This window comes from Acomys minous (genome assembly GCF_964271855.1).
Source record: "Acomys minous genome assembly, chromosome: 12".
NCBI classification, from domain to species: domain Eukaryota; kingdom Metazoa; phylum Chordata; class Mammalia; order Rodentia; family Muridae; genus Acomys; species Acomys minous.
Genome location: NC_140493.1, coordinates 67823909 through 67838532, shown reverse-complemented (window position 1 = coordinate 67838532; position 14624 = coordinate 67823909). Strand labels below are relative to the sequence as shown.

Below are 14624 nucleotides of genomic sequence, written 5' to 3'. Positions count from 1 at the left end.
GTTATAGCTGTCGAATACCAGACAGACCAAATGAAAACAAGAGAAAGAAAAAGGTCTCCATGGAGTGGATGGATGAGCACAAGACACAATTTGAAAGGGACAGAGTCACCAAAGCTTGTCAACGATCTCAAGCATGGTATTTACTGGGAGTACGCAGGTAGCTAGTTATAGAAAAAACTAGAAAAGAGAAAAAGGAAAAAAAGTTATTCTGGTGTAGCCCAGGCTGGCCTCATGATCCTTTTGCCTCCGCCTCCTTCAGCAAATCCTACCGCTGTGCACCACCACAACTGGCAAAAAGTAAAGTTCTTAATCCACCTTTGCAATGCTCAGGTCTTAAGGCTGGAAGGCGGAACTACCCCCTGTGTTAGTCACACCAGGTCTGGTCTGCTGAACTTAGTCCTTATATGACCATGCCTTGGGGTCAGGCCCAAGGACAGCAACTGCTGCTTGACACTTAAACTTGCATTCCAGAGACAGTCAGCTGCTGATCCTGATGAGGGGAAGGGGAGGGAGAAGAGAGGAGGGGAGGGAAGAAGAGGGGAGGGGAAGAGAACAGGAGGGGAGGGGAGGGGAGGGGAAGAGGGAGAGCACAAGAACAAGGGGACCTAGTTCCTGACCACACCGACATTTCTCCTGCCGAGATTCACAGGAGTGAATGTCTATAGTCGCAAAAATGTCTGTACTGGGAAGTCACATTCAACATAGTGTTGGGTCAGATTTTTTTTTTTCTGTGAAGTCTGAATAAATGAAGCAAATAGGATTCATGTGAACCAATCCCCTCCAGTTCTACTGGAGATGGCTGTAGCTTGGACCACGGGTTTACCTACAGATTGAGCCCTTAATCCAGAGATGGGCAGCAGGACACAGAATCGGCAAGGGACCATTTGCTCCAACATCCAAAGGGAAAACAAGCTCAGCACCTCCTGCATAAGCACTGAGCTTCAAAAGCCAAACAAAAGCCAAAGGGAGGAAAGGAGAGAAGGATGAAGGGAGAAGGACTGCCCAAGAATTAACAAACCTGACGACCCAGGACATGGGTGGACCTAAGGGATCATGTGGGCTGACATGACCCAGAAAGACTCAAGCTCCAGGGACAGATGGTCTGCTTCCCTGTCCATGACAGAAGAAAACACTACTCAGTGGCCCTTTACACATCAGAAGCAGGCTCAGATACTAAGGAAGCCGTGCCTTTTCCTAGTTACTTTTCCGCAAAAACTGCAAATTGCCTAGTCTGCATTATAGACTAATAGCCCAAAAAGTTGAGGCTGTAGAAGCTAGCTCTTCAGGGATCACTGCTGGGAAACAGCTGCCCTGGCCAGCAGGTCTATTAGTTCTTTTGTGTAGCTCCAGCTGCCCAACTCAGGGTCAACCCTGCTCCAGAGACTTCAGTCTGGAACACATTTTGGAAACCCAGGAAGGCTCACAGGAAGCATGTGAACTGTCTGATGCTGAGAACACTGAGAACACAAAGCCTGAGCTAGGGAGAAACCAGAAGAAGTAGGAGGAACAGTCCAGGGGTGCCTCTTGGGTTGAGGGACAAGGAAAAGTAGACTAACGTCAAGACTCCACAACCCACAGAGAAAGTTCAGTGACTACTGAGCAGAAGTGCCTTCTGCAGCCTTCCCTCTGTGGGTCACCCGTGAGCACAGAAGATGTACATGCCTGGCAGCCGATCCAAAGAACCCCCTCCTCATTCCCCAGCCGCCGCCGCTGCCACGGTGTCCATACTCTACCCTCTAATGTCTCCTTCTCCCAGAGAAGAGCCCTGGGCATGAATGATGAGGTACTAGGTACAAATGCTTGTTCCAAAACACATAATCACACAACTATACATCCCCCAGAGTAGCTTCCACTGCACACACCTATGGGAAGAGAAAAGGGAGAAGCTGAGCGGTAGGTGGATCAGAGAGAAAAATCAGTGACATGGAGAGAGATCACGAGATAAGTGGAGAAAAATAAGGAAAAGAGAAAGAGGGGGAGAGAGAGTACTAATAGAGATGATGCCTACATGCAGACACTACTGTGAAAACATAGAATAAAAGAATGAGAGATTAGAGTCTTCTTTGTAATGGGCCGTGGAGTCACTATTTTAGGCTTTGTGGGCTGTATGGTCCCTGTGCCAAACACTCAACTTGCTGCTGTTATATAAAAACAGCCATGGCTATGCTTGCATACATCATCACTGAAATCTGACTTGTATATAATTTTCATGAGTTTAAATTAGTTTTCTTGTGATTTTTTTCAAACCATTTAAAATGTATACCATTCTTGGGTGGCGGGATGATTTGTAGAGCCCTGATATAATCATATATACACCTAATAAAAGGAGACAAAAAAAGGCAAATGGAAACAAGCTGGAACAAGCAGAGACAGACAGGAAGACACAGACAGACCCTCAGACAAAGGATCTTTCTCTAACAGAGACATTCATATTAGCACACAAAGACAATCAAACTGACAAATACATTATATCAATGTATAAGTTTGGATAAAGGCATGGGCTTTCAAGACCAACTGAGGTATTGGAAAGACGATAGTTTAGTGGCTAAGAGCACCTATTGTTCTTACAGAAGATCCAGGTTCAATTCTCAGTGCCCCACATGGCAGCTCACGGCTGTCCATAATTCAAATTCTAGGGGATCCAATCCCCTCTCCCGAACTCTGTGGACGCGCGTGCGCGCGCGCACGTGTGTGTGTGTGTATGTATCAAGCAAAACATTCATACACACACACACGCGCGCGCGCAAAAGAATGAAAAATACATCTAAAAAAGAAAAAGACACTGACATAGATCCAGACACTGGAACAGACAGACCCCTAAGGGAATGAACGTATGGATGAATCCAAACACAGACCTAAGAACACAGAAAGCACAGATGCAAGTGGGCACAGGCCCAGACAGAAGCATATCATATGTATATAACACATATAGCCAGAGACGGATACACACAGACACAGACAGACAGTCACATATAGACACACACTGGCATATTGAATTGCTCCTCAACAGTCAACCACAAAGAAGTAAAAACACACAGAACTTCATACTTGGTGCAGACAGACACAAAGACACACAGATCCATAGACACACAAGGGCAAATGGCACCCTGAACGGCAGGGCTAGTAGACTAAATCCAGACATAGACAAAGAGCACACCTGGTTGTGTAAAATTCTGGATGTAATTTATGTCAATGAATTGTAATTACAGAAATTGTTACAATGGCAAATTCCATTATATGTTTTACTACTATTTTGAAACAACAAAACTCAAAAAAAAAAAAAAAAAACCCAAAAAACCCTACCCTATGAATACACAGATCCATACAGACCAGTTTTGCAAAATTACATATCGTCAGACCAATACACCTCGCCCCAATAGATAACCCTAGAGACACTGCACAGAGACTGCACGAGGGAAAGGTAAGCAGACAGGGAATGAGTGAACAGAGAAAGAAGGCAGAGAGGGATGGATCCACTCATGCCCTAGCACACATTAAACGCCACAAGAGAAAGTGAAAAACACTTAATACAGAAGGTAACATACACTGAAGTGAGATCAGTTCACAAAGAAAAACTAAAAAGGAGAGAAAGAAATACGTTTCACACATGCATCAAAATATATCCCCACCGCAGAGCTGGCTGCAAAGCTGCATGAGCAGTATGAAGGGCGGATGGGGCAGTAAGAACAAGGACAGAGAAGCAGACAGAGCCTGCGGAGCAAGAGAAAAGAGCAGAGTTCAAGGGAAGGAGAGGGAAGGACTAGACAACAGGCTAAAATTACCTAAAACATTAGAGACAAGGAAAGTGTTAGGTAAGGGAATGGGAAAAAATCAGGATTCAAATAAGGAAGAAATAAGGAAGCTTCCTTCCAGAAAGAAGCAGACAATGACTAGGGACTGTGTGTGTGTGTGCGTGTGTGTGTGTGTGTGGTGTGTGTGTGTGTGTGTGTGTGTGTGTGTGTGTGTGTGTGCGCGTGTGCGCGCGTGTGTGTGTGTGTGTGGTGTGTGTGTGTGTGTATGGTGTGTGTGTGTGTGTGTGTGTGTGGTGTGTGTGTGTGGTGTGTGTGTGTGTGTGTGTGTGGTGTGTGTGTGTGTGTGTGTGTGTGTACGTTGGGGTAGGACACTGAACCACTGGAAGGAACAGGCAAGCCAACTTACTGCAAGGGCAGATCCAAAGATGTGGGTGGAGGATTCCAGGTGTCTGGGTAGCCAAGCATCCAGTCTGACCAGACTTTCACACTGGGGAGCAGCTCCTTCAGGTCCGGGACGAAGGAAGATACCTTGATGTCATCTTGGTCCTCTTGGTCCTCAGGAGAGGCCAGCTGAGCTGCAGAGGCAAAGCATGAGAACTGGGCCTATGTGCACTGTGGCCCTTCAGTGAAGCCTGGAGTGCTGGGACAGCAGCAAACTTCTTAACATAGGGAGACTGAGCTCGTAGGAGAGCTGGGCCCAAACGTGAGGACATGCACCAGCACCTTTGGGGACCCTGAAAGTAGGACAAAGAGGGAACCAGTGACTGGCTTCACCTGGAGACACCTTAGGGTGCAGTACAAGGCTCCACTCTGGCCTCCACTCACACTGTTAGAGCCCCTTTAGCATAGGGCCAACACGGCATCAAAGTTCCTGTCACAACTGCAAAACCAGAACGTAATAAAAGGAAACATCAGAAAAACCCAAATTGCAGAACATTATACAAAGTAAATGGTTTATACTTCAATAATATGAAGGTTATGAAGGACAAAGAGAGATAGACTGAAGGAGACTACATACAATGTGTGATCCTGGATTAGAACCTAGGGCAGAACCCCAGTCCCACCCCACCCCCACCCTGCAGCACAAAGAACATTATCAGAGCTGAGCATGGCAGCACATGGCTGTAATTTCAGTATTCAGGAGGCTGAGCCAGGAGGAATTTTGAGTTTGGAGTCAGAGTGGGCCACAGAGTGAGTTTACACACTTCTTTCTCAACAAAGATCATTACCAGGAAAATTCATAAAATTGAATAAGGCCTATAATAGTACTCAATAATAGTACTATATGAACATTGATTTTCTAATTTTGTTTTAAAAATTGATTTTATTTTTAATTCTGTGTACTTGTGTGTATCTATATGTGGGTATCCACACATGAGTGCAGGTGCCCTTAGAAGCCAGAAGGACATTTGGATGCCCTGGAGCTGGAGTTACAGGGGGTTGTGAGTTGCCCAGTGTGAGTGTGGAAAAACAGAACTCGGGTTCTCTGCAAGAGGAGTATGTGCTCTTAGGCACCAAGCCAGTCCTGTAGCCCTGACGCCCTGGTTTTGGTCATTGTTCTTATTTGTTTATTGTTTTTCTAGGGATATAACCTAGGGCTCATAAATGCCAGGCAAATAACTCTACCACTGAACTACATCCTCAGCCCCCAGATTCTGTTAACTGCTAAGATATGGTTCTTACTGTAAGGAAATACGAAGTCAAGTATTTAGATTCAAATGGTCACCACACTTGCAATGTAAGATCAAATGGTTCAAAACAAAAACAATAAGCATGAATGGGACGTGGTAAAATATTAACTACCTGGGAGTCTAGAAGAAGCATATATAAAAGTGCTTTGTATTATTCATTTAAATTTTATTATTACCGTGTGTGTGTGTGTGTGTGTGTGTGTGTGTGTGTGTGCGCGCGCGCGCACCACGTGCATTCCTGATGTCCTCAGAAGCCAAGAGAGGGCATCAGAGCTCCTGAGACTGGAGTTACAGGTGGCTGTTAGCTAACATGTAGGTGCTGGGAATCAAATCCAGGTCGTCTGAAAGAGCTGACAGAGCTCTTAACCACTGAGCCATCCAGTCCCTCTTCAGGGCTTTGTAAAGATAAGGGAGCACATGAAAAGCCAGGTATGATGGCTCATGCCTTTAATTGCAGCACAGCGGAAGCAGAGGCAGGCAGATCTTCTGTTGCGTTCCAAGCCAACCTGGTCTACATATAGCGTTCCAGGCCAACAAAGACTTCACAGTGAGAGAGAGAGACCAAGCCAACAAGCAAACAAACAAAGGATCCCACAGAATAGCCCACAGGCAGAATGAAATTCCTAACTACCAAAGAAGAAAAGAGAAGGAACTGAGCCACAAAGGGCAGAGGGCCTGATGGGCCACCAGACTACAGACACAGATGGACTAGTTGGAACAACAGAAAGAAGGACAAGCTGGGAGGAAGAAGGCCAGAGAACAGGAAGAGGACTGAGCACCAGCACTCTGAGATTCATCTGGCCAGGGCTATGGCCAGGGGCCCTCCTGCTTACCTTTAGCCGAGTCCTTAAGTAAGCGTGTGCAGCGCTGCACCAGTAGAGAAAACATAGCCAAGCCCAGGGATGCAGCTTGTTCCTGGATTACAGAGCGACACTCCTCTGAGAAGCAGTCTACAAAGAAGCAAAGGAAGCTCCATCACACTCCAGGGGCCAAGTGCTAGGAAGGGCCTCCCTGACCACACGGCTAAGCTCTGTTTTCTCCCTCTAAAATTAGAGGTGGTGGTAGTGAGCTCTCCTGAAGTAGATCCAAATGGCCTTGTGTTATATTCGGAGCACTTACTAGCAGGCCATGCACACAGATAACTGCGATAATATCACAAAAGTCCCCTATATAAGTCTCTTAAAATTATTATTTTTAATAAAAAACATGTATCACTTGTTACATGGACTTAAAAAAAATCTTTACAAATTGGGGCTGGAGAGATGGCTCTGCTCTTCCAAAGGTCCTGAGTTCAATACCCAACAACCACATGGTGGCTCATAACCATCTATACTGGGATCTGATGCCCTCTTCTGGCATGCAGGTGTACATGCAGACAGAGCACTCATATACATAAAATTTAAAAAATATTTATTTTTTTAAAAAATCAGCACAAATCAATTTTAGGCTCCTTTTGAGTACACAGTATGAGAAATTTTTAACAAATAAAGAGTGTTTAAGAAGGCAGTACTGCAAAGATACCTTCATTTTCAGAATGCTCAAGGTTTTTTGTTTTTTTTCCGGAGACAGGGTTTCTCTGTGTAGCCTTGGCTGTCCTAGACTCTCTTTGAAGACCAGGTTGGCCTCGAACTCACAGAGATCCACCTGCCTCTGCCTCCCAAGTTCTGGGATTAAAGGCGTGCGCCACCATACGCTGCTGGGTTAGATAATGGAAAAGGTGCTCAGCTGTAGCATGTGTATTTATTTTTAAAAATATTTTAAATCACAGATAATCTCACACATATAAACAACATAGTTGGAGTATATTCACTCTGCACCCTTCTCTTGCCCCCAACCAGCCAAGCCCCTTGTACTTCACAAGTTCCCCTCCTATTTTCACCTTTTATTTTAAATTTTCATTGTTTTAAATATTTAAAAATTTTTATTTTATGTGCATAAGCACTTTGATTACATGTAAATATGTAGACCGTGTCCATCACTACCCTGTGCCTGGGGAGGCCAGAGAGGACATGGGATCCTCTGAGAGTTCTAGCCAACTGTGAGCCTCCGTGTAGGTGCTGTGACTCCAGCCCCTTTTGTGTCTTTGAAGAACATTATTTATTCTTTGGTAATTTCATATAAGAATGCATTTAGATCAATATGTACCTCCCCACTCCACCCTCTTTTATTTTCAGTGACCCGCCACGATTAGCGTTGCCAGCATGAGCATGGGTGTAAGCAATTCCCCACAGGCTGGCTGTGCCCCTGATGACAGATGATTCCTCCCCGCCTGTATAAAGTCACTTCCGTGAACCCCACTACCTCATACTGGACAAAATGGGATGGAGCTCGAGAGTCTCTGCTTTAGTTAACTACTGATAATTTAAAACTATAATATCAAAACCTTATTTTATCAGCAGGAGCACAATCAACAACAGATTTAAACTTATCTTCTCAGATCACCAACTTTGCTTCCAGGCCTAGGCCCTCTATATTCCTCATCCTGAGACAGCACACATGAGATAAAAACACATTAACCTATTTTTGCTGAATGAATTACTTTTATAGAATACAATGCTTATCACCTAATGTACTTGATCAGTGTTAGCTTTTCTTTTCCCCCACTAAAAACATAAATCTGGGTCCTAATACCTGCACCCTTGCCTCTCACTCTTGAATTCTGGCTTTAGGGCTCTAGAGATGGCTCAGAGGTTGAGAGCACTGACTACTCTTCCAGAGGTCCTGAGTTCAATTCCCAACAACCATATGGTGGCTCACAACCATCTATAAAGGGATCTGATGCCATCTTCCGGTGTGCAGGTGTACATGAAGTCAGAGCACTGTATACACAATAAATAAATAAATAAATAAATAAATCTATCTTTTTTTTTTTTTTAATTCTGGCTTTAACTTCCTTCTAGTTTTAGGCCGCTGAAAGGAGCCACTCTGTTGATGGGCGGAGTTAGTCTCTGATGGGAGCTATATAATAATATCCCACATGCCTGCCTTTACCTACATATTATCAGTGGTCTCTTCAACAGCCATTCATCTGGGCTTGAGGGCAATCAACAGTATGCTAGAAGCAGTAATGTAACTTCAGCCTCAGAGGAGGAGACAACCAACATGCACAGGGAGACGGCACAGCTTTGACAACAGTTAGTCTGTTAATCCCCTCAGTAACACAGGAGAACTCTGAATCCCCAAGTGCTAAAAGGATAATTATCCACACATTTGTTCTCTGTTCCTGCCTGCTCTTTGACCTGTCAGCTTGCTAGTCTGCCATGGACCTAAACAAGTAACTCCAGGAGACACCAGACAACCACAGCTACTCCCAAGTCTCCGCCACAGGAGCAAGAACGCCTGGAGCACACAGTGCCTGCCCCACACCACTTCCAAAGTTCTCGACGTGAGACGCCAGCCGCTGCTCAGAAGGGCTCCACATATGAACAGCATAAGGGAGCAATCCTTCTATTGTGGTTTTCCACCATCTTTCCAGATGCCCAATGGTCCCAAATGTCACCCTCTAACTTTACAACTCAACTGTGGCAGGCAGTAAGGAAGTGGTAACAATCCAAGAGATTAGAGTAAATCACCACTCCCTGTCTCCTAAGGCGAAACCTCTGTTTCAAAAGATAGGAAACAAGAGAGCAGGTGAGATGGCTCAATGGGTAGGGGGCACTCGCCTCTAAGCCTTACAACTTGAGTTAAATTCCTGGAACGCAAACACTGGAAGGGGAGAACTGGGAACTTGTTCTCTGGCTCCCACACGGGCACGTGCACCCACAGGCATGCACGTACACGTAAATATGATCATTTTAAAAAGAGACAGAGAGGAAACAAGCATGTAAGAACCAAGAGGAGAAAGGTTGTAGGCAGAGAAGAGGGAGACCTGTGATTCATCCCAAGAAGAGCTGCAGCGTCGCTTTGCTTCCCAGCCATAGGCAGCAGCACTGTCAAGTTCATTCTGTCTCAGCATGGCTTCCTGCAGGCCACTGCCAGCTGCCTGCCTGTTCTACACAACAACGTCCAGAGTCAAGGAGTAAGACAGGACAGAGGGATCTGGGACAGGATGAGCAGAGGCCACATCCTGGTAGCTGACACACTTGATCAAATTAGCATCCCCTCACCAACTGGATATCTTAAGCAGAAGTCACCTGCAAAGGCTACAGGGATGGAGAGACATGTTTCTGCTCCAAAATACTGGCTACAAGTAGTTTATTCTCAATAGATGTAAAGCCGCCAGAGGGAGATGACTTTCTCCAAGCTCATCTTTACTTTTATGATAAACAGCAATCTCAGACTGAGTTCAAAGTGGGAGCGAGGGCACAACAGGGAGAGTGAAGAGCTTAAGGGCAACGATATCTGTGGCCTCTGAAGAGTCGGCTGGGTAATCTAAGAAGGTATAGAACCAGCTAGACAAAACCACGAACCTCTGGTGTAGAACTGGAGGAGAGCCTGAAGGCAGTTTTGCATGTTAGCCTTTCTCTCACCATGCTCTTTTAGGCAAAGAGAGGCTCCACAGCACACTGCCTGCTGGTGTGGGTGGCCCAACTAGCGAGAAGGTACAAACTAGGGGAGTGGTCTGCATTAACAAGCTATCCAAGAATGTCTGGGTCTTGGTCAGCCCTAAACTGGCCTTGCTATCTGGCAACACTTAACAGGCTTGTTCTCCAGGGCTGGGTGGTAGGACAAGAAAATACCGAGCATCTATGATGTGCTAGATTCAGTAGAGGACATAGCTACAAGTAATTGTGGTTTTATAACTAAAGGATCTTTTAGTAGGTTGAGTAAAATTATTATTTACCCAAGTAACCATGACAACCACAGACCCAATACATTGCAAGTGAAAAAATGTATTGAGTGTGCAGTATATTCAGGATGCTCTTGGCTTCATTACATCTGTGAGCTAGATTTAGGAAGGCATCATTCCACGAGAATACTCACTCTGATGAAAGTAGGAAAACAGCACCCAGAGTCCAGAGCCCACCTACTTCAGAAGCAGATTTAGGAAGCTGGCCCTAGTCTGATGAACATCCATATATATCCCTGAAGCTGGGCTGGGGCAGGCCAGCAAGTGATGTGGGTGGGGAGGAAAAGGCATTGTTTGCCTTGATACTTGCCTGGTTCCTCTGGCTCTGTGTCAGGTAGCAGAGGCTGACATGAGCTGAGGAACTCATTAACATTGTGAAATAGCCTTTCCCCTTCTTTCCAAAAGCAGGCTTTCTTAAGGATTTGGGGGATGGTTTTGGCTAGGAATGTCAGACGGAAATATTTCCTACCAAGAAAGTCCACTGAGGTCTAACGTTGGCTTTGCTCACTCCTACAAGCGGGCAAGTGACCATACTTCCCAGTGTCCCTGAGGCCAAGTACCTGCTCAGGCAGAAATGCTCTTCTTGCTCCTATGTAACAGGGATACTTTCTCATTTTTCTGAGAACATATTCATGGAAAACATAAACCAACTGTCGTCAAAGTTGTATGAAATCAGGAAATGGGGCGGCCGGGAGAAGGCTGCCATGTGGCCGGATGTTATGTATTTCTAATTAGTGCTATACATCTTTCAACAGCAAGTGTCCTTCTGCTGGAAACACAACACACTGCCCTTGTTATTGTAACTGTCAGAGAAGTGCTTAAACAGATAATCTCCAGGAAAAGTGATAAACACGTCCCCTCTCCCACCAGTGTGTGTGTGCAATGGTGCTGCCAAAGCAAAGCTGTGCCTGATGGCTCCAGGATGGCAAAGCATCCTCCTGCAGGAAATGGGACTGAGGTAGGAGAGGTGGGGAGGGGATAGGAGGAAAGTAGAACAGAGCCTGCCCACCTGCTTGGACCTGTCAGCCCAGCCAAGAGACAGTGACTCAGAATCACTGCTTTTGATCAACTCCTGGGATATGGTACCAAGTCTTTGTAAGGGAGAGATTTGGAAAAAAGCCCTAGTGGTGGGATGGGGTTTGGCTGGACATAGGAAAAAGAAAAAAAAAACTTGCCAGCAATGAAACCAGCAGAATTCTCTTAGTGCACACGGCCAGCTAGCTTCCTGGCTGGAGGATGGGAGCAGTAATGAAAGACTGACTCAGGGTGAGTGCTATGTGAGCCCTACCCTGACAGCAGCGGGAAAGGTGCAGAGGGCACCGGATTCACCACCCAGCCTATCACTGACAAGCAACTATCTCCTTGGCTGCCTTGCTAACAACTAAAGAAAAATGCTGTTGACCACTTCTTCACAGATTCCCTCCCGCATCTACTCTCAGAGGAAATGAGCGGCCAGCCACCTCTAAACTAGCACCACCTGGAGGCAATCTGTTGGCTCTTTTCTATCTTTCAGACATCAGGCTGCTTCTCTCATGAGTCAGTCACCAGTTAGATGCAGGGCTGGCATAGGTCCTATACAGCCCACCCAAACCTCCCTGTCTACAGGAAGTGGGCAGAGAGAGTATCCCTCTGCTGCTCTTGAGCTACAGAGTTCCCTGTGGCAGCTGCTGGCTAACGGAGGTAGGAGGTAGGAGTAAGATCTCGGATCAAAAGCAGAGATGTGTTAAAAAAAAAAAAAAGCAAAGCTGTTCTTGCCCTTGGGGCATTTGATTCCCTGAAGCCCTTAGTATGGAATGAATGCGTCAGAAGAATGGAACACTGGTAGATCCAAGCAACACACTCATGCACACCGGGGGAGAGTTAAGTTAACTGAGTCTAAGGCAAGCTGTGACATGTCCTACACACAGGCAAGAGATCAGACAGAGGGACATGGAAACTAGTGTTTCCTCCTGATGAGCCTTCACTGACATACCTGATGCTTCTATTAGGTCTTCCAAGATTGTAAAACTGTCTTCTTTTGTAAAAGTTCTTTCCAAAGTGGTAGATGTAGGGGAAAGACCATCTAAACTTCCTACCAAAGTGACCTCTCCCAAATATTTATCTAGATGTGCAACTGTAGCAAACAGAAATTTAAATAGGATTCTGCCCACATAAAGATGATAATCTGTTTTGTTCTGTTTTCCAGACAGGGTTTCTCTGCGTAGCCTTGGCTGGCCTGGACTCACTTTGTCGACCAGGCTGGCCTCGAACTCACAGTGATCCGCCAGCCTCTGCCTCCCGAGTGCTGGGATTAAAGGCGTGTGCCACTGCAGCCTGCTTTGGGGAGGGGGGGATAATCTAATGAAGAGAAGTCATAGGGAAGCAGGGAAATAGATGCCTTTGCCTCTGAAAAGAAAGGAAAATAGTTTCATCTACTATCTATCAAAGGTTTTATGGAAGAGACCATTTTTGAGTTGGGTTCGGCTGTAAGATACAAACACTCATAGTGGCCGACTCAGGAGGAAACGTGTACGTTACACAAGGGATGCAGGTTAGAGCATATAAAACACTCAATGATCTTTCCCTGTAGCAAAGCAGGAGCCAAAACATACAGAGCCTGCAATGCAGAGACCTGACCTCAACAGACAATAAGAGAGCACTCACTTAAGATTCGTGAATGGAAAAAAAAAAAAAAGATTCGTGAATGAAGCTATGTTGAGTATTTTGTAAGATTAATCTAGTTAAGGGCTAAGGGTAAAACAGCTCAGTAGAGAAGCGCTTGCCTAGCGTAAGTGAGGTCCTGGGCTCAATCCCAGACACCACACACACACACATGGCATTAACCTAGTAAAAACACCATAGATTAGGAGGGCAGCCAGAAAAGGGCAATGGGGAAGGAGCAGTTAGAAAGCTAACAAAGCATGAATGCATTTGAATTAAGAGAAATTCTATAATTACGTGGGTAGGGCTTATAATACCAGCATTTGGGAGATGGAGGTGGGGGATCCGTAACATAAGGTCAATTTTAGCTACATGGGCCAACCTAGGCTCCAAGAGACACTATCTCAAAAATGAAGAAAATGCGTACAGCCCTTGTAACACCAAATAAGTGACATATGCAAGTGTGGAAAGTCCTCCAGGAGGAGCATGAGAGAGAGTGACAACAGAAGGATGTTGGGAAGCAGTGGCCACTAGGACAGGGGACTGTCAGTGTGTGCCCTCCTCCAGCTCCACACAGTCTGGCCGACTGAAGACCAACAGCCTACACCAAAAGAGACGCAACCAAGGGGCAGAGACCTAGGACTGCAGGGCACCTGGAGACCAGGAAGTGTCTCACCGAGTCCCCAGTACCTCCCCCAAAACACACACACACACACACACACACACACACACACACACACACACACACTTGGCTCTGGGCCAAATCCTGTCTTTCCAGAACAAAGACACTTCAGGGGGTCAGAAATACTTGGGGGTGGGGAGCTGCAGGAGTAGGCCTGGGCAGCCTGACTGGGCTATCCCTGTGGAAGCTATTAGATACTCAGCACTTCATTTGTTTCCAATCCTTGGAGGAGTACAGCTCTACGCGGTGGGGTGAGAGGCTCCTCTCTGACGTAATCAGGAAGCAGCTGCAAAATTAAGGAATCCCTCATGACATCATAAAAAGGGTCGATGGTTTACTGGGGAAAGTATAAAAATTAATTATATATCCCCACATGACTCCTTTCTCCTAAATCTCTATATAGCCCCCTTTACACTCACACATTCTCTATCAACAACACCCAGAAGCTGCTCAATGGACAAAATATAAAAGGGGGGGGGGGGGAAGCCTGGAAGCGAATGTTTTCCGACACACTGTGTTCCGTGAATTTGGAACGCGACAGGTAATACCTACCTTACCCTAGCACTATGTATGTGGCGTACTTGAGGACAAAGCTATTTCAAGATATTATACCCCTGACAATCAGAACCATGAGGAAGCTCAAGAACTGAACTATACATGTCAAGTAGGCACATGCCTCTCACAGCTGTGGGCCTAGCTATGCATGGCACAACTCTACCACAGCTAGGCGTGATGGCTACAACACGAGATCTGTGGTAGTGTCTAAGATACAGTGAGATCTGTGTTACGCACTCAAAATTTAAATATATTTCAAAACTCTCCTGGCATTTATGCAGAAGGCATTATTCCTGTTTTGACATCTGAAGAAATGAGCTCAAAAGGACATGTCCACAGACAGAAAGCTAGTGATGCCAGAGCTGCGACCCATGTTGTTTCCATATCTGGTTTTCTTTTCTTCTTCTTTTTTTGGTTTTTCAAGTCGAGGTTCCTCTGTGTAGTCCCAGCTGTCCTCAAGTTCAGAGATCCCCCTGCTTCTGCCTCCTGAGTGCTGAGATTAAAGATATGTTCAG

General features: G+C 45.7%; 1 protein-coding gene across 3 annotated transcripts in view; it reads right to left on the bottom strand.

Annotated features, from left to right (window-relative positions):
- SMG6 (SMG6 nonsense mediated mRNA decay factor) overlaps nucleotides 1-14624 on the bottom strand; it is a gene marked incomplete at its 5' end in the record, with an annotated part of 228524 nt that overhangs the window by 118918 nt on the left and 94982 nt on the right. For all 3 annotated transcript variants that reach the window (XM_084802741.1, XM_084802742.1, XM_084802743.1), the window contains 2 exons: nucleotides 4159-4327; nucleotides 6277-6393. In XM_084802741.1, coding sequence (XP_084658867.1) covers nucleotides 4159-4327; nucleotides 6277-6393 — 286 coding nt within the window. The remainder of the gene's footprint in view (nucleotides 1-4158; nucleotides 4328-6276; nucleotides 6394-14624) is intronic.